Raw genomic sequence first — 24,973 nt, 5'->3', positions numbered from 1 at the left:
TCAGCGCCCACTCCCTCATGCAGCTGCGACGGGCGGCAAGCTGCGCCTTCTCCAGCCCTGATCTCCAGTCCCTAGCTGCTTGTTGCTGACTTCTAGGATGGGACAAAGGGACGCCTGGCCACATTTCTGCCTATACCTACGGTAGCCCACAGGAGGGTCTCAGAGCAGGTGCAATTTGAGCAGATTGTTGTAAAGGTCCAGGAAGCAAGAAGAAAGGTCCTGTAACCAGCCGTGCACGCAGCAGAAGCCACCAGCTCAGACTCTGCATGTTCACAGACCAAGAGGTGCTTCTGGGTCCTCAGAAAGCTGAACCTCCTGTTCATTTTACAGACAAGGAAGCTGAGTTCCCATAAGGCGAAATACATGGCCGAGGTATGTGGTCATATGGGGGTGACTCTGTCATATGGGGGTGATTCTGAAGGATGAGGCACTGGTTTTGTGCAAAAACAACTCAGTTCACTGCGATGCCGAGATGCCCAATCCTAAAATACACTTGGTACTAAATGCAACCTTTCAACAAACGTCAGTTTCCAGCTGTAGCAAAATGGAGCTTTAAAAAGAAGTAGAAGAGCTAAGTAGAGCACATTAAGAAAACTAAACATGCTAAGGTCACAGTTTTAGGGGGTGATTACTTACTGGATAAAAGCAGCCTTTATTTTTATCGAACAGGTTTCACCACATGGTTCTCTTAAGTCAGGGAGCAGCATGGTTTTTCTATCTAGGTCACTGATACTACAACAATTGATTGGAGGACTACATAAATAAAATACCTTTAAGTATGATTTATTTCATTTTACTATGTTCTAGAGGTCAACTACTAATTGAATTAAGATGGGAAACAATTCCATGCAATAAATGAACCAAAAATAGAGAAAAGTGAAACAGAATCCAATCAAGAGGAACCAAGGTCTGACGCTGAATTCCCTTTTACTATTGACCCAAATTGAGAGGGAAAGGCCGGTCACCCCCTCGATACAAAGCCCCGGCTTTCAGGGAGCCATGGACCCAAATTCCATATATTAGGTGGCTGCTGAGGACCCAAGGTGTTTTCCCATGAGGAGACTAGAATAGTAAAGCAGGTGTGAGGTTAACCAGGCACACCCCACAGCCCAGATCCCCAAAAGGAAGCTGCCCCACACCTGTACACCTGAGGGTCAGCTTGCTCATCCATCACCCCCACCATTCCAGTATCACTGTCCTCTCCCCCACCTCCGGGGCTGCTGTCAGCCCTCTGGTCAGGCCAGTGGATGCGCCTTCCCTTGGCCATCTCTTCCACTCTTAGGACTGCCAGAAGCTCCTGCATAGGCAGGTATCTGACGCAGTCACTGCGGGTACAAGATGAGGCAACATGGGGGGTGAATCTGATGGCCCAGGAGCAAGAAGGGGAAGACGGGTATTGGCCTGAGCAGAGACACCAGCCTTGCTCCTCCTTCCAGTTCCTACTCCAGCCTGCAAGAGGCCAAGTGCATGCTCCTGTCCTTAGGTGGTCATGGGAATATATTCTTAAGTGAAATCTTTAACTTGAGACATCTCAAGGGGGTTTCTATATCTTCAAACTCAAGGAAACTTGCCCAGAACGTCAGGCACTAAACTCTCCTTTGTCCCGGTTTCTCAAGCTAATCTTCCAAGCTTTGACCCAAGCTCACAGATTCACGATCAGGAGGGGCTCTGACTGATGGTCTCTGAAAGGACACACAGGGCCATCAAAGCGCACCCCCTTGACTAGCTGTGCACCCACTGTGACTCGAGGTGGACCCCCAGCCCGGTCTCCCCAAACTCTGACAATGCAGTCATAATAAAAAAGCAACCCAAAGGTGAATTTACTTTTCCCAACACTTGAGGTTTGCAGTGAACCCTGGCTTCCATCCAAGGGGTAAGTCAGCCTCTGAACGAGGCCCCAGGGAACGAGCTGATGGAATCCTTATGTTGCATTCTTTTTTCCTGCCCAAAGAGCAGATGTGCACTTTATCAGATGCCTCTTTATCATCTCAAATTATCCTACTAAATTGGAAACTTTATGGGTGGAATAACGGCCAGGCCTGCATGGTTCCTGTGCCACGGCCCTCCTGCCTCCCAGCTGCTAAGTTCGCCCAGACGCCATGGCCAGTGCTGTCCACGCTGTCGGGGGCTTGAGGAGTTTGGGCTCAGCACTCCAGGGGCTCAGCGGCACGGCACCTTTAGCCCCGAGTTCTCCCTTGTTTCTGCTACTTGTCCTCACCTTCTCCTTTCAGAACAAGCCTCTGGCTTATTTAGGCACCTCCCTGAAGCCCAGTTCCAGAACAACCAGGAGTCTTTCCCTAGTTCTTCTTCCTCCCAGAACGGGACCGTGCTGTGAGTTCTCCTAAAGGCCTCTCTGAAGCTTTTATCTCTGATGCTATTTCCCTGCCTCCCCAGGTCCATTCAGGTGGACCCCCAACGCCATCCCATCCCCAGGGACGGCGGGAATTCCCACCAGGGCTGGCTGCTGCCACCAGGGCCTTCCCTTCCGGTGTGGCTTCTGCCGGAGGGGCACCCTCTGGGAGGCCGATGTACCCCCAGCGGGGGCTTTTGACCCCAGGTCCCTCCACCGGCCCCATTCTTACGGAACTCCCAAAGTATACACTAATCACTTCCGTGATCAAACTGTCTCCTTAGTGGCAGGAGAGAAGGGGGTACTGCTATAGCCTGGGTGCTGAGCACAGAAGAGGTTACCAGTTAGCAACTGTTACTTGAAGGCAACAGAGAGGAAGGAAACATGACTCTAATCATGAAGTCAGTTTTAGCGGGTTGGCAGAGCTGTGGAGACACAGGGGACAGTGTAGGACACCCCAAATCAGAGCTCCACACAAAATGACCAGGCGCCAGCCATGGGCTAACATGCCCCGAATGGTTTGGAAAAGACCTAAGGACCACCTTTGCCACCTGCGCTTCAGTTCAAGGGCCTTGGAAAAGACACCTTTGCAGACACTCCCTGTAAGGCCATCTGGGCACCCCCCAACTGGAAGGTCCACCCCCGAGCTGAAGCATTTCTGTCCTTGCTGGCACCCACTCCCGGCTGGGGGCTGACACATCATAAACAGTCTGAACCGCAACCTGTTCTCAGAGAAGAGGAGCAGGCAAACAAGGAGACAGCCCCTCCACGCGACGCGAGAATGAGCCCCAGGGCTCGGGCACCGTTCTCGTACCCAGCCTGATGCTGGAGGTAAAGAGCGGGAGGGGGAGACCAAACGCGGCACGGCTGTGGACAGTCTGGTGGCCAGACAACCTGGGGTGCGGGGGGCTTGATGGGACGAGGCCCACAAGGGCAGTAGTCTGGAGACCAAGTCTTCACAGCTCAAGCGAACAGCGTTAATGGCGATGCCAGGATTTGTTCCTAAAAGCCACGGTGTGTAGAGGACAGAGGCTGCGCCTCCTGGTCTTGGTTCTGTCCATGATGAGTTGTATGTTCCAAGACCTCTCTGAACCTCAGCTTTTACCTTTCTAAGTACTGACAATAAAGACCACATAGAGGTATACTATGAAGAGTAAATGAGATCACGTATATAGAGTATTTAAATGAGATCACATATATAAGCGATGTAATTAGCACAGAACACATGCTAGTTGTTATATTTTCTTGTTGCATCTAACCCCGTTCTCAGCACTCTCTTTGGCCAACTGTGGAGGGCTGGACTCCAGAGGACTAGGGAAGTCTGTGCGGGGGGCTCAGAGATTTCAGGTCACGTTGGTGCAGGCCCAGCTCCAGAAGCCCAGGCAGCTGCTGGCAGAGCTCTGCAATGAAGAAGACTTCCAAGGCCCTGTGGGAGGCGGAGTCCGAAACACAGCAGTGGACCAGAGAATGGGCGGGACAGAGGGCTGGCAAAGGGGTTGCCGCGGTGGCTCTCACTTATCAAGAACCACCAGGTGTCAGGCCCTGAGATACGTGCTTTGCCTCTCACACCTTTGCAACCTCCCCTGCAAGACAGGTATTTTATTCCATTTTACTAATAAGGAATGAGTCACCCTAAATCCCACAGCTAACAACACCAGGCCAGACCTGCCCGACACCACCACCTTCACGAGATGCTCAGTCAGTAAACCCAAAAATACCAAGTGTGATGCTTAGGGAAAATAAGTTACTGAGAACCCTGGACACCCCCTCCTCCATAGCTCTTGAGGATGGAGATTGCCTCTTGCCCCTCGCCAGCTTTCCAGCGGGGCCGCAGCAGCAGAGACCAGGGGGCTTGCAGAGTCGGCACCGCATGATGTGGGAGGGCGGCCTGTGCTCATCTCGGAGAGCAGGCCACTGTTCTGCTACAAGACGGAACAGAGAGCCACCCACTGCCCCATGTGTCATATGGACACTTGTCACTTAGCAGCACACAGCCCCAATTTTAAAAAAAAGGAATGAAATGATGAAGCTTGGGGGGTGTCTCCCTGGGAGCAGGCCAAGAGGACCACTTCAAACAGGCCACACACAGTGCTCTCAAGAGACCCAAAGGTAAACATGTGCTGGGAAAGGAGATATGCTGGGTCTCTCTTAAGACAAGCCTGGGAAGGCAGAGCTCGACCCCCCGACCGCACACGTGAGCACCCCACAGTAGGCAGTAGCCCCATGTTCCTCAATTTAGCCCCTCGAGGCCCGCTGGCCTTCAGTTCTCGGCGTTTCTCCAACCAGAGACAACAGAGCTCAAATCAAGAGCTGGAACTGGCTTGTAATTTCTGAAAATGCAGCTCATAGGCACTTTACTCAGAGCGGCATGCAGGACCGGGGAAGGCAGCGAGTGCCACTGCCTGTCAAGGACAGGACAGGACAGGACTCACGTAACCGAGCACCTGGCGGGGCTCAGGGCTCAGCCCGAGGCCCAGACACGGGGAGCAAGTTACCCCAACTGCTGTCTCTGAGTCTCCTTCTTACTTAGTATCTGGAACTTGGAAGACAAACCTCTGGGCTTCTGCCGAGCCCTACGCAGGTGGCAGCGGAGGAAGCAAGGACTCAGAGCAAGGCTGGTTTCTTAAATAGAGATGGACGTGGCCCAGGGACTCAGAATAGACAACGGGGAAACATCAGCTGCATCGGGGCCAGTAGGTAATTAAAACCATTTCCCCTTTCAGCGTCCTCGTCACAAAGATCAAGAAATCAGATCCATTATCCGGATGGAAATAACAGCAAGGCGAGATTTCCTCTCCAGGTTTTTGGACAATTGCAAAAAAAAATGAGAGTGTTCCACGGTGGCTTCCTGAACTCTTCAGGGAAGAAACAAACAAACAAGAAGTCCAAAACGTGGGTGCACGGGCTTCTCCTCCACATTCTGTGCGTTAAGCGCAGGGAAGGCCAAGAACTCAGAAATGGGCCGTGGGCTCTGCACTGTCACCGGCGGCGGGTGCAGCCAGGCGAGAGAGTGTGTGTGCGTGCGTGTGTGTCTGTGTGTGTCCCTCTAAGTACTTCCTTCACGACACAGCTAATCCGATTAGCAGCTTTAGGAAACTCTGCAATGTTAATTCAAGGGCCCCATTCATTGCACAGCTTGGCCCATGCCTGCCCAGAACTCCCATTCTTCTCACTGCAAATAAAATGCACACAGAAGGACTTTCTCTCCCTGAAGAATGCGCTCTTGCCTCCTGCCCCCACCCCATCCGAAAAGCTGCTGCCACTTCCTCCAGCCGCTCCCATGGCAGGGAACCGGCGGTTCAAAATGGGGGGTTGGGGGTGACTGCACTCTCTCCCTCTCAAGCATAGAGTAAGGCTAATTTTAACAGCAGTCACCCCAGGTGGCCTCCCCAGCTGGCAGCTGTGCAGAGCACACGGGTCACTAGTATGTCCCAGGTAGAGGGCCCTGGATGGGTCACTAACTTTCTCTGGGCCTTCATTGCTCTTACAGTAGAAGGGGGAATTGGGTTGAGAGTGTGGCTGAGACAGAGACTGGAAGGAAGAAACCTTGGGCCTGTACAGACACAGGTCACTGCGTTTGGCTGCAGAACAAGAGGAGAGAGAGGAGCTGGATGTGGAGGTCGTGGGTAGGGCTTGGGGCCTAGAGGGTCAGGCTAAACGTTTCTGATAAGTGATGGGGGGCCCTGAAGATTTACAGGGCGCATCATCGTGTTAGTTTCTAGGGGGTGGGGGGCATCACAAATGATCCCGTTCAGTGGCTTATTACCTCAGAAGTGTCTCACAGTCTGAAATGCAGGGGACAGCAGTGTCCTGCTTCCTTGGAGGGCTCTAGGCAGCCCGCGAGGCTTCCCGGCCTCTTCCCACCTTGGGGCGGCGGCCCCTGGCTCACAGCCGCAGCCCTCCAATCTCTGTGTCCCTTCGCCCAGTGCTCCTGTCCGAGCCCATGTCCTCTCCAATTCTAAGGATTTAGGGCCAGGCTATTTCCAGGGTGATCTCATCTCCAAATCTTTAACTAATTACATCTGTAAAACTCAATTTCCAAATAAGGTCACATGTTGAGGTTCCAAGTGGACTTGAATTTGGGGGGCTCCTGTTCACTCCAATGGTTGTAAGGTCAGGGCCAGGAAGCTAATTGGAAGCAGGAAACACTAGCGGGACTAGAGGCCTGGAGATTAAGTGGAACTAATCAGCAGACTCTGGAGCCCCTAAATGAACAGCTCGGTGCTCTCTGCTAGGGCCCTAGAACCCTCAGTGACTCTTTTTTCTGGCTGGGATAGCTCCCTGATTGGGTGTGTGAGCCAGCCCAGCAGAGTCTTTGCTACCTACTGCCCAGAAAGACTTCCTCAGGGTTCTGATGGAGCTCTGCTGGGTCTCCCGCTGGCAACATGGGGAGCTGGTGGGCACTGTGGAGGAGACACAGCCTGGGCTGTGGGAACCTGGTTTCTGCTGCCGAGAGTATGTGAGACACAGCGAAAGGAAGCAGACTAGTCACTCCTGGGGCCAGGGCGCCGCTCCACTCTGGAGACAGCCCCAAATTCACAGTCACCCTCCTGGGACTCAGACCCGGCCCCCCGACTGCGACCAAAAAAAGCAGAGCACTTACTGGAGCCTACAAAGGCTTACCCTGTGTCTAAGAACATACCTGTTCACACACATGGACGGAGAAGAGGGGTAAAAGCGTGTTTCCTTATTCAGTAATTAATTTTTGTAATCAAAGCAAAAGTGTAAAACTCCAGTGGCTCACTTGCTCACAGAAGCGCTGGTTTAAATAAGGAAAAAATATAGAAAAAAGGGGGAAGCATGACCCTCCGCACAAAATGAGTTTTACAAGTGGTGGCAGAGTTGAACCACAACCACCATTAGTTGTGAAAAGCCACCATGTGAGCGGAGAAAGGCATCCAGGATGTGGGGCAGGTGAAAGGCAGGGCCCTCGAGCAGCAGACAGAATCCTCTCCGCCTTTTAAAAGGACACGAGAGCCCCAGCACAGGGAGGCTGCAGGGACCCGCCAGCAGGTGACATGAGCTCCTGGGGCTTCACTTTCTGGCTACGATATTGAGTGATTGGACTTTTTATTTTTAAGCAACCTGCAGAATTAGTTTCATCAGCAAAAACAATAAAACATATTCCCATTCTGAAAATTAAACAACTCTTCTACATCATTGCAAAGTACTATTGGCCCTGAGAGGAAAGAGATCAGCATAATGCTCACTGCCCTGTGAGAAGGCAGTGGGGGAAGAACACCAAGCTCCAGGAGAAAACTGCAGCCTTACCAAGTTCAAGGGTCTGAGGCCAAGCTCCAGCACTCCCTCCAGCTCTCACAAATGCCCCCATTCTCCACTCTAAATTTAAATCCTCCCAGGTCAGTGCTCTTTATTTATTTATTTATTTATTTATTTATTTATTTATTTGTTTGTTTGTTTGTTTGTTTGTTTGTTTGTTTGTTTATTTATCCATTTATTTATCTATTCATTTATTATTTATTTATTTATTTATTTATCCATTTATTTATCTATTCATTTATTATTTATTTATTTATTTATTTATTTATTTATGCGTACAGAATTGGGGTACAGGCCAGAGGTGCAGGGTTGAGGAGAGGCTTCACCAGAGTCAGAGTGGGGAGCAGAATAGGCAGCTCGACAAAGGACACTGCTGAGGGGAGCAGCGTGCGGGTCAGGAGAGATCTGCCGCACCATGAGGGTCAGCTCTGGGGCTGGGGATTGAACTTGCACTGAAGCGGCTGCAACCACCTTGCAGTGCTGTGTTCTAACCCATTGTACCACCAGGGAGGGCCCGCTCAGCGCTCTTTTGGCAAATATAGCTGAAGGTAATGAGAAAGACGCAGAGTGGCTACTAACTGTGCATTTATCACATGCCAGATACTGTGCTAAGAACTTCCCATATATTCTTCCCCTTTTTCCTCACCTTCCCCTGAGGTTTGGATTCTTATTTTTCCATTGAACAGATGGAGAAACTGAGGCCCAACTCCAAGATTAAAGCCCAGACAGTCGGATGCCAAAGCCCTGACTTGTGACCAGCTCTGCAAATACCCTTCAAAGAGCAAAGCTGACAGGCACTGGGGTCTCTTAAGCCCCTGGTTGTGGTCCAGGGCCTGCCAGTCTCTGGCTGTCTCTTCCTTCTCTCCCCTCCACCAATGTAGGTCAGTACCTTCCAGCAGGTACTTGGCCACCCCTGGGTTTTCCAACATCAGATCTTATAGAGATTCTGTCCCTCTCACAGCTCACAGGGGAGAAGGAATGAGAAAACAGATACTCAAGCTCTTAGGCCATGAGGCTAACCATGCTGGCTTTGGACAGTGCCATGAGGGTGGTGACAGCTGAGTAGTTAGGCTTCCCCTTACTGCACCCTCAGGGAGCCTTCTGCACAGGGAACTTAGCAGTGCTGGGCATACCACTGGCACTGGACTGGCCATGCCTAGCCTCTCCCTGGGGTCTTTGACAAGCATTTGCCAAGCCCGGTCCCCAAGCTGTGCCATGAGAGGTCTCCCAAGGACAGTGAAGGACAGCTGATGGGGGTGGCCTTGAGCCTTCATGATGGTGGATGGGCAGAGGGTGTGAGTGAGGTCCCCAAGCCAGAGAGCCCAAGTCCCCAAAATGATGCTGGAGCTGGCAAGATTACCAGCCCTGCTTTCCAGGCCAGCCTGTGCCCGGGCAGAGGATAAACGGTATGACCATCTTTAAAGACTGTTTGACTGTATCTAAAGCTAAACTCGCGTATGCTCTGTGATCTCTGGTAAACATCCAGTGGAAACCAAAGCTCATGCCCACTGAGAGACGTGCACGAGAATGTCAGCCCGGTCTTGTTTACCACAGCCCCAAACTATAAACTGTCCAAAGAGAACGAATACACTAAAGACCTCTCACACAAAAGAAGATACACACAACACACAGTGCCATGAAGGGGAACGAACTTCTGCTTCACACAACAGCATGGAGGAACTTCACAACCTTGAAGCCGAGAAGTCACACACTACACAATACATGCCATGAGGCGCCACGCGAATCAGGAGTTTTGGGTGTGAATGAAGTCACACTAGAGGGTACAGTGAGGTGGGTTATTGCTTGGAAGAGGGCCTAATGAATTCTCTGGGATTCTGCAAATATCCCATACCTTGGTCTGGGGTGAAGATCTGTGGGTGTGCAAAGTTAAAATAAGATTCTAGGCCCTCCCTGGTGGCGCAATGGGTTAAAGCACTGCACTAAGAAGCTTAAGCCACTTCCACATGAGTTCGATCCCAGCCTGCCCCGGAGGTGACCACATGGCAAGGCAGACCTCTCCTGACCCGCCCGCTGCTCTCCTCAGCAGTGTACTTCGTCGATCTGCCTGTTCTGCTCCCCACTCTGTGTCTGGTGAATCCTCTCACCCTCTGCATCTCTGGCCTGTATCCCAGTTCTGTATGAATAAATAAAAAAAATCTTTAAAATAAATAAATAAATAAATTTCTAACCACATAAAGATTATAGTGAGGTCAACTTCTCTAGGCTTCTAAGAATTTGGGTCAAGAGTAGAATTAGATGGAGTGGTAGAATTAGGAAGCAAGATTTCCTTCGGCTAGAGCTCAGTTAAGTTTGTGTATATACTGGTGTGGAGATAACATGATTTGTCAAATCCATTTAAAACTGGAGTAAACCATAAAGACGCGTCTGAAATAGCTAAGAGATGATAGGCCCAGACCTGGCACAGAAAGCAGTGCTGAGGCGCTTCAACGCTCTCCCTTCCTCCCAGCCGCTGGCAGTGGGGTCCCTCTCCTTCCTGGGCTTCTTGTGTTACCCTTGGCCCTCCGCTTCTGTGGGGGGCTTGCAGCTGCTCACATTCCTCATGGGCCATCACATGTCCCCATTCTCTGCACATTCCCACCCGCCCCTCTGGCAGACACCTTCACCGCCTTCCCTCGCGAATGCTAGGGAGCATCTCCCCACCACAGTCCATGCTCCCCACCGTACCTCTGTTCCCCTTCATCCTTCCTGTCTTTGGCTTCCCTGCACCTGTCTTTCCTCAGTTCTTCACAGAAACTCCTATCCATCCCCCAAGACACAAGGCCAGATGCCCAGGGCTAACCTAGGGAGGCTTCTCTTCACTTCTACTTTTCTCTACCCCGACACTCTTCGTTCATACACCACTTGCTGTGAGGAATTATAGTCGCTCCATTTCAGTCTCATTCCTCTAGCACCCGTGTGCTGACGTCTGCCACGACCCAAAGTCCTGCTTGTGCCAACACCGGGCGAGCCCGTCCCCTGTGGCGTCGAGTCTCCCCAGGCCCTGTGGAGTGCAGGTCAGCATCATGTCCACTTGTCAGACAGAAAAGCTGAACTGTGTGGAGGTGCTAGAGAGCTTATTGCTAAACCTTCAAAGTCCTCTCAACACCAGTGTGAACAGGGTGGGTCCTGGCAGGCAGAGATCACATCTTTTTCTTCCTCCTCTCACCAGGAGTACACTTGGGGCCACACCCCCAGCAGAGGTACCATTCCAGTTATGCAAGATGAAGACGTTCTGGACACCTGCTGCCCTGCACTGGGACTATAATTTATGATACCTCTTATATACCTCAGCACTTATAAGAAGATATAGCTCATGTTGTTCTTATTGTAACTAATACAACAAAAAACTTGTAGAGAACAGATGGGATGGTGGGAAGAAGGGCTGCAAGACAGCAGGGACAACGTCACATCAGGCACCCAAGAATAAGCCATCATCAGCCACACCAGGTCTCAGCCCAACAGCTCAGCCCCCAGGCTCCTGAGCACCGGGCCGCCCACACTGTGGCGTCTGAGCCCAGCGAGCAGGGAGGTGAGGACACGAGAGACCAATCCTACCACTATTCACCCCTCCTGGAGGCCAGGAGGGAGAAAAGAAGAGCACCCAAAGTATGGAGCCCCACCCATGATTCTTGGCCCTGATTTTCCTGGATTTTCACCTGGGTTGACCCCAAACAAGACACAAAGCCAGGGGCAAACATCTTCCCCAGGCTGGTCATGATTAGCCTTAGCATCAGACAGGCACTATGGTGGGGCCCACACAGGCTTTTCTCCAGTTGAGCAGTGCTGGATGCTGGAGTCAGGGTCCCAGACAACCTCCACCCAAGGGTTCAAGCCTGAACCCTTGAAGCTCAAACCTTAGCCTTCCAGTATAGAGGCAAGGGGGTGGTTCTTAGAAGGACCAGAAAACTTGGAGGCCCTGGACTCACCGCTGGCAGTAGTTTCCACAGACTGGTGGGCAGTGCACTGACAGGTGGGACACGAATGACCAGGGAGTGTCAGATCCCCCCTCCTCTGGGGTGGGGGAGGGGACAGTCTTACCTGTGCCATGTCCCTCTTTCTCCACTGACTGCTTGATCCAGTCTTCTGCCTTGTCGATGTGAAATAACTTCAGGTCATCTTCATCTAAGGCAATGTCTCCCCAGAAGACAGCTGGGGGGAAACATAAATAGGTTCATTTAAGCTGGAGATCAAGATTTGAGTTTGCGGATTTGGATTTGGGTAGCAAACTCTAGAAAGAACAGCTTATCCGATGAAATCTCTTCTGAATCTACGAGATGGAGTTGGTAGAGAGGGAGGACTCACACAATAATTCTATGCGCCAAAGCCGGGGCCGGCCACCACGAAAGCAAGGGGCCTGCAAAGTATTTTGAATGATCAGTGTCTCACTTGACCTGTAGCTAGTCCTAGGCAAAATCCCCACAGACGGACAGCGAGTTCTCTTTTCCTCAGAGCTCCCGGGATATAAAAGAAAACACACAAGGTGATAGATGATCCACGTGTTCACAGTATGTGCTGTTCTTCCCTGGGGGAAGAGTCTATTTCCATGCCCCACTGATGCCAAGTTCTGCCCCCTACCGGGGCTGGCCCCAACACCACTTGGTAAGTACGAGACGGTCCACAGAGCTGTAGCCCCAGCACAAAGACCCCCAGCAGCAACCTGTGATAAAGGTGAGGAACAGATGTTTTCACAGTATGACCCCCGAGGGGTGACTGACCGCCAGCACCCAGCCCAGGGCTGCCCCTACCCACAGCTGCCACCAGAGGGCACAGGCCCTCCTCCTGGAGCTCTCCCCCAGGACCTCATGGCTGCCACTCAATCTACACCATCTCAGAAGCAGTTAGCCTCTTCCTCCCACCCCAGCCTGCTCGCCCAGCCCCTGGTCCTGGGGGTTCCCTGCCATGGGGTGTGGATCCCACACTCTGCCCTTCTGCTAGACAGACCCTGTGCCAGGATCCCAAAGATACTTCCTGTGAGGGTCCCTCAAAGACCCTGTCCTGAAGGCTGCCTGCCCGCTAATGAGAGGACACCAGCCAGGAATGATGCTCATTACGGCTCTGTGTCCTGCAAGCGTCCTATATATACCAGGCTCAGCTACTGGCTTCAAAGCTGGGTGAAGGGCAGCCCAGGACAGAGGTCCAGGATCAGGAAGTCACTATCCCATCCCTCAGCCATGAGCCTTCCGGGCAGGAGACCGCAGAATTTGTTCAGTCAGGCAGCAAGCAATTTGGCAGAGTCCAAACTCAAGGCCAGGACCATCCTCCTTCCACGCTAGTGTGAACTTGCAAAGGAGCACTCCAATGTCTATGCATCTAGGGGCCCTGTCCCAAGGTGGGAAAAGCTGGCTTTTGACATTCCAAACAAGCTGGAAGCAACTGTGGAGAGTCTGAAGCCGGGCTCCTGTCCCAACTTGCTCTTCCCAACATAGTTCCTTCAAGACTCTCAGCCAGAGCCCTGGTGAAGAACGAAAGAAAACCAGGTTTGCTGGGAGGTAGGGAAGGTACACTGGGACTCCCCAGAGGTAACAGGTCAGGTCACACAACACTGACAGCAGACTGGGAATCAGTGAAGCATGCAGGGAGAGATGGCACAGGCCTCTGGCCAGCTCACATCCTGATGGGGCTCCATCTGCACCCCATCTGTGAGTTAAACAAAACTCACACATCATGGAGTTACAGAGGGAGCCCGCTTCTGAAACAGCCTTCCCTCTCAGCCAGCCGGAGCCCATGTCTCCCGTCCTTTCAAAGATAATTCCTGCTGGCTTCTGCTAAAGGGCCCAGAGTGCAGTGGGTCCAGAAGGCCTGAAGGAGGTTCTACCACACCTGAGCCATCCTGAGCAATGAGGCTATCCTCTAGACACCTGCCACTCCACAGAGCTTCTCTGTGTCACCATCACAACTGACGCTAATGAATATTCGGGGAGGGGGGTGTCGGCCTCAGCACGCAGCTCACAGTGAACACAAGAAGTGTTAGTTGCATGAACACTGGAGGAAGCCAGAGGCCACAGCAGACTGCCCTTGGGCTCTCCTTCACCCAGGGTCATTTACACCTTGACAGAGAAGAGAGGTTGTTCCCCTGTGAGGATGGCTGCCCTTCATCCATAGGCTAAGAGCACATCAGGACACGAGGATGGGCTATGAGCTGTCGATGCTGTGAGAGACAATCCCAGGCCAGTCTCCAAACAAGAGCAAAATGTATCTTGCACAAAAATTGGGTTGAAAATCTTCCCTGGTTGGGCGGCCACCATCAAACAAGGCCCCGAGGTGCCATTAGAAGGCCTGTTTATGTGGACAAGGGTTTTGACTCCTGTGTGCATGACAGTATCCCCAGGACCCACAGCAGTGTGTGAGTCCATGCTGGAATCTAGAATACATGCAGAAAATATTTATTAACAAACCATGAAAGGACAGTGTGTTCTAGATTCTACTTGTGTAAGTGCAATGTCCAACACAGGCCATAGTACTTCCCAGACATTAACCATGTCTTTGTCCTTTTGAAAAGATATCAGATATCAGAAAACATTAATTTTTGATAGTAGACAGTCTTGTTTCCAGCATACATTCTTCCATGACAGCCCCACTGAGGAGGAAGGGAAGGAAGAGGGCGTGACCTGGGGGGAGGGGGCTCCCATCAAATAGGAAAGAGGAGGGGAGGAAGACCTCCATGTCGAAGGATAAGAGGAGGGCTGAGGGAGCCTGGGCACATCTCTGAGCCCACTCGCCAAGTCAGTGATAACAGGAAGATAGCAAATGCTCTTCAGATACGAGTGGGACCTCATATATATCGTCTTAAGTGATTTTTACAGAACCCAAGTAGGCAAGTGTTCTTAGCCCCACAAAGCAAGGGCCATTGAGTTTAATAACTTGTTTCACAGCAACAAATATGGAGTGAAGGTCATCAGTGGACTGCGGTCATTGCGATCATATAATCAGACAACACCATGAGTGACCTCCAGTAGTCAGATGGCATTCTAAGGTCCATGGCCCCAGCATATAAGGGAGATATCAAAATGATTCTGTCGTTAATCAAGCATAAAAGGTATAGAACTAGCTGAGAAGATCTTTTAAAATGTTCAAAGCAAAAAGATGCAAAACTGGATCAAATGAACGTGTGGTTCTGGGAAGTAAATAGACAAAGCTGGGTAAAATGTAACTTTAATCTGGGGACCCCAGCTGTGAGACCACCCATGGGGGGGGGCCCACAATGATGCAATTCTAAATAGAACTCAGGAGCCTCTGTCATCCAGAAAACTGTTAACAGAAATGACAACCCCAAAAATTACTAGGAGGATAAGCTTTAAATAATTTGAGAAGATCCTAGGAATTACCTTTTAATACAATGAATTTAGAAATCTAACTATTAGTGGATTTAGGAGTATCAAGCCCTTACTATTGATTCTTGTGTTAAGTTGGAAAGAATTTAAATTTTCAGAGTAACTACTGGGTCTTGTGACCTCAATTTAAAAAATACAATTTAAGTGATATATATTTAGACGTGTGACTTTAACTTGAAATCTTTCCAAGCTTTTGAATGGCATTGGCAAATGTTTTAAAGGATCCAAGATTGACCATATTCACAAGTTTTATTATTTGATTCATAAGAGTTATTTAAGGATTAAGGAGAGATGGTTTGTTAATTAGATAAATGAACTAGTTAAGGAGGGAAGTGAATACATCCAAGTAACCTATATAATATATATGTGTGTACATACACACACACACACACACACACACACACAAACGTAATACATGATATACTTGTATACATACAGTATAAGAATTGAAAATTTAAATCTGGCTTATGAGAATTTAAATTGCAAAAGCCCCCTTTTAACTTTTAGCAGTTGTAAAACTTGCTAGATACTTAAATTTGGATTTAAAAACTTAAAAGAGAAGCATATTATATTACTAAACTGCTCATTTTTTCCAAATTAACATGCAGGTTTGACATACTTTGATCAAAATCTTAATAACTGTATTATTGATAAAGTGATATGAAGGTTCATGTGCAGGCTGACGTGACAGCAGTCAAGAAACAGAGTACCAAAGAGGCTAGAAAAGACTGGATGTCAAGGTATGTTACAATACTACAATCACCCTAAAGCACAGAAGAGTCCAGAAGCATCTTTAGAATAAAGGAAATTCATGTATCACAAATTTGTGGAAAGAGAAGGACTAATGAATGAAATATATTGAGATAAATTGGCAAGGCATTGGAGGAAATATCAGTTTAGCCTGAAACCTCACACTATACACCAAAATAAATTCCAAATAAATAGAGGAAACTTAGAAATTAAGCTGATGAATTGAACAATATTTAGAAATCAAATTATTTCTAATTCTATACATTCAAAACACAGAGCTATTGAGCTCTCACCAAAAGGCAACACACAGCCCATGGCAGCCTCCTGAGAGAAGGTTCTCAAAGGATTCCTTTCACCTAGGGACCTTCTTCTACCACCAATCACATAAGCAACATCAACACTGTCTTAGGGTTTGAAATACAAAGCCCATCCCATTCAGTAGAAATACAAGGCCCACCCCGTTCTGCTGTGTCAGAAGCTGCCTGTGAACAAGATCCCCAGGTATAACATGTGCACCTAAAGTATGGGAAGCAGTGAGCCAAGGCACCAGGGACTTTGCCCCATCAAACACGCCCCTGTGGTCACACTCCTCTGGTCCTCTCTGTCTGTCATAGCTCAACTAAAAGGTCAAGCAAAGCAATGCTTCATAAACACAGAACTTGGGTGCCTAGGCCTTAGAAAGCATCTAAAAGGCACATCCATGAAAATGTCCTCTGCTCATGTCTTGGGCTTCACCCCACCAAGCCCCCAGTAGGACTCCAAGGGGGCTGTCACCAAGTGGTAGCATTTTGTGAACCTCTGGCTGGTAACTCTCAGGAACAGGATATGAAATACAATCAGAAAACAGAAATCTCTATGAAGTAGTCAAAGCTAATAGGTAATATATTTGAAAATATGAAAGGAGACTGATTTTTTTTAAGATTTATTTATTTATGCATACAAGAACTAGAGAACAGGCCAGAGGTAGGGGGGTGGGTGGTGGTGAGAGGATTCATGACAGACAGAGTGGGGAGAAGAACAGATTGAAATACACTGCTGAAGGGAGCAGTGGGCGGGTCAGGAGAGGTCTGCTGCGCCATGTGGGCCAGCCCCCAGGCCAGGGATTGAACTCATGCCGTACTGCAGTAGCTGTGGATAGCTTCATAGTGCTGCCCTTTAACCCATGTGCCACCAGGGAAATCTCAGGAAACTGATTTTAATGAAATGCTTTCTAATAGTATCCTAATTAGTGCTGCACTGGCCGAGGAAGGAGAGAGCTTGGACTTGCAATGTTTGCTGATGTCCCTGGTGTAAATACCCCCATTGTGGCTGATTTCAAGTTGGGGAGAGGTGTGTAGCATCAGCTCTCATCACTAGGTAAGAGCCAGCTCCAACCCTCAAGTGTGACAAGAGCAATAAATATATGTAAAATATCTAACAGTTTCTAAAGTTGTTTCTCACCTGAAACCTCAAAGTTGCAGAAGATGATCATACTGAAATCTTGCAGGGAGAAGTCCCTCACCCCAGGACTCACATGACAAGGCATCTTGACCCCATCTGAGCCTGCCCCCACCAAGCCAATTCTTCTCAAAGTTCCACATATTAAGAATTTGATGACAAATGCTGTGTTAAACTGCTTTCTTTGCTGCAAGACATGGAGCCTTTATATTCTAACAAGTGGTACAAGAGAAAGAAAGACTTTAGCATTTCCTGACATGGCAACCCTGGAATCACTGTTCACAATAAGTCCCTTCCTAAATAACACCTTTGGGAGACAGCTACACTACTCAGCCACCCTCTGGGGAGTACAGCACCTCAGACTGCAAGGCTCCAGGGCCACAGGTCCAGCCCATCATCTGACACTGGTGGGGCCTGTTCTCACACAGCACCAGTGAGAGCGAATTCACCTTTCTTCCAAATCTTTGGTCTTCTCTCAAAACCAAACCAAGCAAGAATAAAGGACTGAGAATTCCCAGGCATCTATGACAGGCAGGCTCACTGACTCCAAAATATGTGTCACATTACTAATTGTTAAGACAAGGAAAGTTTAGCTCAGAGAGACCAGGCAGCTTGCTCTAAGCCACCTCTCAATTCTGACTTAACTGCTGCACATCTTTGCTTAGGAGGCCTCCACGTCATCCTGCTGACTCAGGAACAGCCCTTGGAGAGCAGGGGTGGGGTGGGATCAGGAAAGGCCCCCCAGAGGGGATGCACCTGACTGGGAGGATGATGCAGGAGGCAAAGTTTGGCAAGAGGATAACAAGAAAAAGGACATGCAGGCCTAAGGGACAGCATGTGCAAAGGCCCTGGGGTGGAAAACAGGAGTGCACCATCAGGGCAGGAGCAGAAGGAGCCTGATGAGGGGCACCGGATTGAAGTGCGGGCCCCAGCCACACAAACTGCTGATGAAAAACAACATGAGACAGGACATGAGGCCACAGGAACTGAGAGGCTGGTTCAGGCAGTGTTCGAGGCCATAAGGGCCAGGGGTGGAGTTGGTCACAAGGGTCCCTCATTTTGGTCCAGCACTTCCTAATTTGCCAAGCCCCCAACCTCCTCCACATCCCCCTCCCACCTATCCCAGCACTCAGCTCAGGGCCTGGCACAGACCTTCAGTTCTACAACCTTTAGTTTTCATAAGGGAACACAAAGAACAAATGCTCCTGGCTGAAGCCCCAAGGGAAGGCAGGGCAAGAACGCTGACCCCATTTGATGGGACAAGTGAGGGGTAGGCAAGCAGAGGACAAATCCCGGTTTGCAATCAATGAGAAAGGATGGGGCCTGAACTCAGATCCAAGCTTGAAACTGCTCACTGCCTGACACAGGACACAATTTCTAGAACAGGGGTGGAACGTGAAGGCTGATCTCCTTTTCGGTGGTAAAAGCTGTTCTCAGAGAGCTACTGGACTGGCAAAGGTGGACTCCTCATGGGGGCACCTGGAAGACACGGTGCAGGAGGTGTGGGCTGAGACTCTGAGTCTGGTGAGGGAGGTATTAAGTGGTCCCTACTGAGCCATGGAACCTCAGGCAAGGTTTGCGCCAGGGAAGAGGGAACTTGGATGCTGTGTGTGTGTGTGACGCTGGGCAAGTAACTGTCCCCCTGGTGACAGCCCCTTCACCCACACAATGAGACAGCTGCACCAGCACACGTCTCTCAAGGCACAGTACAAACCACCGGGAGAGTGTTGATGGGAGGATTTCTGGGACTCAGGCCAGATCTAGGGAATCACAATCTCTGGGGTCAGGGCCCAGGACCCAGGAATGAACATTTAAAAGTCACACCCCAGCCTGCCCCTGGTCTCTAGACCAGGAGAGGTTCTGGGGCGCCTCCAGCTCTAAGGTTTAATTTCACTGCAGTTGCTTTTAGAGAAGGGCAGGGTAGCCACTCAGAACCTGCCCTCCCACCCCCGTAAAGAGCCACTCAGGAAGGACCTGGCTAATGTGCCAGAAGATAGTCACCTAGAGATAAGCTGAGATTATTGGAGAAACTAAATGTGGAGCACTGAAACCATTGGAATTCCTCTCAGGAAACAGGCCGAGGTGGCTGGAGGGGTCAGAGCAGGGAGGGTTACAGAGAAATCCTACCCAGAGACACATTTAGTTCACTTCAAGTTTCCAGCAGAGGGATTTAACAGGTTTAAAGCAGTTTTCTGTGAATCTTTGTCAAGGGAGTGTATGTACAAACAAACAGGGAGGGTTTTTTTTAGTAAAAAGTTAATCGGCTTAAAGTGTGCAACTAAATAAGCAAAGCTTACATTAAAGTGACCCACAGAGAAAAGACCCCATGGAAAGAAAGTTCTAGGAAGTACAATATGGTCTCTATGTTCTTTTGTAGTTCCACGCTATAAATATTCATGGGGCGGTGTTAATGGGGTCCACAGCTCTATGCAACCACAATAGTTTTTTTGTTTATTCTCAGGACCATGAACTTTGAAACCATGAACCTAAATTTCAGGACTCTGCATTCAGGCGCATTTGCAGAGCAGGAGGGGAGAGGTTTAGGCCCACAGAGGACAGAGGAGAGGAAATGGGGCAAGATGTGAATCACGCCTCCTGGATCTTTTGGTTGAGATTAAAGAGTAGGATCTGTTTAGTATGGGAGGCCTCCTGTCTCTGGGGTCTCCAGCTGCTCCAGCCTGGCGACATGGCCCTCACAGGGGAGAGATAGCTTAGTTACTGAAGCATATGGCAGAGAGGAGTGAGGAGAAGGAACTATTTTAATTGGCTCAAACAGATGTGTTGCACGTTTTATATTGAAGAATTTAAAAACTACTTTGAGTCATAACTTTCTAAGGTGGAGTTTTAAGAGTCATCTGAGTGGGGTCCTCGTTTTCAATGTGAAGAAACAGGTCCGTGAATGTTTAAGGACTTGTTCAAAATAGCACATCTAGAAGACAGGCGTGCAGACCCTACTCCATACAATACGAGACAGATACACAAGCTGTGCCCACCGCTTCCTTGCCCCGAGGCCAGAGCTCCCTAAGCCATGGGCCCCCTGTCCACTGAATCTGGGCACAGCCTCCAAATCCATCCACCGAGTGCTACAGAGAGCCAGCTCTCCGGGAGGCATGGAACACGAGTAGGGAACTACTTGGCATTTATGTCCTACACCATGCTGGCAACATCCCTAACCCATTACGCACTTGTTCAGCTAAAGGTTTTTCTTCAAAGCCATTTCAAGCCTGAAACCCCTGAAATGTAGCAGAACCTGAGAGTCCATTGGACGCTACATGAAAAGTCAGGACCTAGGAGAGCGCCACACAGAGCTGGGTTTCCTACAGAGAGGCTCAGAAAGCTGACTCCACCCCAAGGGATCCTGCAGCCCTGCCTTCAGGGCACATACTATTTGCTGATGAACCTAGAGGATCTGGCTGGTGCCTCAGCAGGGTGCCACCTTGCTGCCCGCAGATACAGCCTCCTGCCCTGCCTCTTCATCTTTATCCGTAGAGCTGTGCCAGTCCAGCAGTTCAAGCAGGACTCATTTGGCTTGAGAAATATCTGTTCAGCTCATTTCCCAGGAAGAAAGGATTACCTACCATATCAATATAGGTGGACAATTTTTACAAGGCTATTTAAGTTTTACAGGTCACACAGGTTTCATCTCATGTTCCAACTCCAAATTGGTGATGTTCCTTTGAGCACAGTGAAGGGATGTCTTGGAACCCACAGAAAAAGATCTACGGCTAGTTAGCCGTCTACGGCAGACGGTGGAGGTGGGGGCAGCATGAGGCTGCCACACATGGCCATTTACAAATGAGTGCTGTAAACGTACCCAAAACACTTCCACCCATGTAAAGCCTGGGCTATGATTGAAGCTGTCCTTTTTTTTTTTTTAAGATTTATTTATTTGTGCATACAGAGCTGGGGTACAGGCCAGAGGCTCAGGGGCGGTGAGAGGCTCCACCAGAGACACAGAGTGGGGAGCAAAACAGGCAGATTTAGAAGTACACTGCTGAGGGGAGCAGCGGACGGGTCAGGAGAGGTCTGCCGCGCCATGTGATCTCCTCCGGGACAGGCGGGAATCGAACTCATGCAGAAGTGGCTTTAGCTTCTCAGTGCTGCACTTTAACCTGCTGTGCCACCGGGGAGGGCCAGAAGCTGTCCTTTTATACTTAGTCTCCGCCCTCTCTGCCATACAGCTGCTCTATGAAAATCTTTGTTATCTGCATAGCTAAATAGGAAGCTGGTGCCCTCACTGGGAAATAGAAATGTTATTTTGGTCTAAGGTAATGGTTTTCACTTTCACTCCAGCAGAACAAGACCTACTGCTATCGCGCTCTGCTGTGTTCCCATAGCCAGAGTTCACAACCACCACTCAGAGAAGTGGTGCAAACCAGATCCTAAAAAAACAGTATACAGAGAAGGTGCAAACCAGATGCTAAAAAGCCAAGAGCTGGAAGTGCTCTGTAACTCTGCACTCTATGTGCCTGATTTCAAGAGCAGGCACACCTCATAAGCCACAATACTTCCACTGTGGCATGATCTCCTCTATAGCCATAAGCTAGCCAGCGCAATTTTGTTGGACTAATTATGAAGAGAAAGGCCCACTAGAGACCTGAGCAGTGCAGAGAGTAGAAATATATAGTAGTGGAGAGGACAGGAGGCCTGGTCTACCTCCAACCTTCCAATAGCCGTCCATGAGTCCTTGGGTAAGTTATGGCCCCTCCTAGCCCTTGGGGTCCTCAGAAGAGACAGGAGTAACTCAGAATAAATAATTCCCAGGTTTTCTTCCACTTTTGACATGTTACAAGGTTTTATCCCAAGATCTTATTCTGTGGGGAATCTCATTAACATTTGAAAATGATACAAAAAGGTCAGCACAAACATCACTATTTAGATTAGATTTTCTCCATAAAGGGCTGGCAAATTCAGCCTGTTGTGGCAGAGATAGCTTATTGTCCACCAATGTGTTTTTCCTCTTTCCATAATAACAGAACCTTTGCTTCTCTGGCTTTTCAGAAGAAAGATTTCCTAATTTCCCTTATAGCAATCTGTGGCTAGGTGACTGAGCTCTGGCTTATAACACGAAAGCAGAAGTGACAAATGGTTCCCCGTTGGGGTCTTCTCATGCAGTCTTTGTGCTTTTCTCTTCCAAGCCTTCCAGATGGAGACAGTGGTGGCTGTGGACACCTCCAGTCACAAGAATAGTAAAACAAGGGCCTCAACCCAGGGAAGGTGGAAGGTGAGCTGGGAGGAGACTGGATTCTGGAGGACTTCCTGGAGCAACTGCCTTAGCAGCCTAGATTGCAGGGAGTCCAGGCTTTGATGTCATTAGGAAACTTCTAGTTTGTTGAAGCCAATGTTCCCATTAGCACTGTATTGCCTCTCAGCTCTTAATCCACCCTTCTTTGTCATGCTTTTGAGACTGGAGCAGGATCCTGTAAACACAGCGGAGCACACTTGAGGGAAATTTCAAGAAGAGACTTTCCATACTTCTGGTGGACTCTTCCTTCTTGCTGGAACAGAGTGGCGGTCAGCGGTGTCAGGGGGCCCAATGGTGCCCAGGCTTCAGAGCTTTGCAAGTGTTCCAGTGGGCAATACCCTGCTCTCATTAGGCTTTCCCTCTGTCTCCCACAACTTCTCTACTTCCAGGCAGCCAACACCATGCTTTTCTGTCGAGTCAGAACCTCAGCCAGGGAGAGGTGAGAGCAGTGTCCTCTCCCACATGTCTTTCCTCACTAGAAGTCATGCCCTGTAGCTGTTACTCTTCTTTTTTAGTTTTCTTTACCTCTTTCATAGTCAATCCACTTCTGTTAGCTAATAATCCTTTATATTAAATTTTCAATTTACCTTCCAAATTCCTGACAGGGTTTCAGCTTTCTGGCAGGACCTTGACAGACACAGCTGATTAACTTGGGTCTGCTACGATCAGTTTAGCCTGATCTTATCTGATAAGACACAGCCCCAGCTCCAGCAAAAAAAGTCAGTGGTACAGAGCAAACCATCTGTTTTTAAAAACTCTTTTCTCCAAAGATTATTTTTGACATATGTGACAGATAAAAGGTTGTGGCCCTTAACATTTAAAAGTTCCTACAAAACTGTAAAAAATGAGCATCTAATTAGAAAATGAGCACCAGCATAAGAAAATGCACACATACAGCCAACACACACAGCAAAAGCAATATAAATCATCAAAATGTAGTTTCAAAGAGTCAAAGCCATTTGAAAAAGAAACACAGCAATATAAATACAAATTGAAAATAATATAATTTTTTTTCTATTATCAAACCAGCAAAGATTTAGGAAATTAAAATACAAAATAATAATCTTAAGTTCTATGGTGTAAAAAAAAAAAAAGTTGAAAATCTATTTAAAGAAAAAAAATCTGAAGACCTAAAGGCATCTGCAGATATGACCCAGTGATTCCCCATTTAGGAATTTTTTTCTAAAGAAATCACTTAAAAATGGGATATACACTCCTAGGTATCTACCCAAAAGACACAAAAACACTGATTGAAAAAGATACTTGTACCCCCATGTTTATTGCTGCTTTATTTACAATTGGAAAAACATGGAAGCAGCCCAAATGCCCAAAAGTAGATGACTGGATAAAAAAGATGTGGTACATATACACAATGGAATATTACTCAGCAACCAAAAAAGAGAAACACATGTCTTTTGCAGCAACTTGGATGGAGCTGGAAAAGATCATGCTTAGTGAGATAAGCGAGAAAGAGAAAGAAAAATACCGGATGGTTTCACTCATAGCAGGAGTATAATGGACAAGGTGGAAAATAACAAAAATAATGAACAACCATATACCAGAGACATTTGGGGGGGGGAATGGGAACAAAAATGGGGGGGGAAGGAAGGGAAATGCACGAGACTATGGTGATGGCACACAGGTGATTTGTTGATGGGAAACCCGCGGGGATTACAATCAAGATGGAAAAAAAAAAGTGCAAAATGATGTAAAAATAAACTTTTGTAATAATTAAAAAAAATAAAAAATAAAAATGGGATATAAAAATCAAGCAAAAAGGATGACTCCAGCTTAATTATTTATAAAAGAAAAAAGGGGAAAACCTCATACATTCAACAATAGGGGATTGATGAGATAAATCAGGGTGCATCAATACAATCATGCACAAAACCACTTAAATTGATGTACATTTCTTACATAAGCACCTTTGTTATATGGGAAGCCTGACGGTACTAAGTGAAACACAAAAAGGTTCAAAGCAGTACAGACAACATTAAAAAAAATTACAAACATGCATAGAATTTGTGAGAAAATATATAACAAAATGTTAACAGTTACGTCTAGGTCACGGAACTACTGGGAAGTTCATGGCATTACTGGAATTTTTCACTCTACATCTTTGAAATATGCTCTGGTAGATAGAAATTATCTGCATCATTATATTTCTTTAAATTCCCTCTTCTGCCCATCTCCAAGCCGCCCCTGAGCTCACAGAACATGCCCGAGGAACTCACTCAAATTCCAACTGTGGCGGTGGGACACGGCTCAGTGTGGGAGCTCCCCTCATCCCCGCACACACCGCCCTGACCTCTGGCCCACCTCCTCTTCTCCTCCATCCCTGACCCCAAGCCCAAGTCTGGGCCTTGTGCTCCCAGGCCCAGCACACCTGCTGCTCCCGCTTCTGCAGCTCCTAAGCATCACACACCATCATTGTAATCGTCCTCCACTCAAGAGTCACCCACAGCTCTCCACTCCTTGAGGGATGTACTGCAAACATCTCAGCCTGGCATTCAGTGTTCCGAGCTTCTGTTGATCTTGTTGCTGCTATTCTGCTAAGCAACCCCCCACCCCTCCACCCCC

The 24,973-nt window shown here is 48.6% G+C and overlaps 1 protein-coding gene across 1 annotated transcript in view; it reads right to left on the bottom strand.

Moving 5' to 3' along the window:
• TLL2 (tolloid-like 2) overlaps positions 1 to 24,973 on the bottom strand; it is a 104,849-nt gene that overhangs the window by 68,516 nt on the left and 11,360 nt on the right. The window contains exon 3 of the mRNA XM_004681026.2: positions 11,669 to 11,779. Coding sequence (XP_004681083.1) covers positions 11,669 to 11,779 — 111 coding nt within the window. The remainder of the gene's footprint in view (positions 1 to 11,668; positions 11,780 to 24,973) is intronic.

This window comes from Condylura cristata, unplaced genomic scaffold, assembly GCF_000260355.1.
Source record: "Condylura cristata isolate star-nosed mole 26May11 unplaced genomic scaffold, ConCri1.0 scaffold00011, whole genome shotgun sequence".
Lineage (NCBI taxonomy): Eukaryota > Metazoa > Chordata > Mammalia > Eulipotyphla > Talpidae > Condylura > Condylura cristata.
Note: the sequence above shows the minus strand (reverse complement) of the source record. Positions and strands in the feature narration are given on the sequence as shown.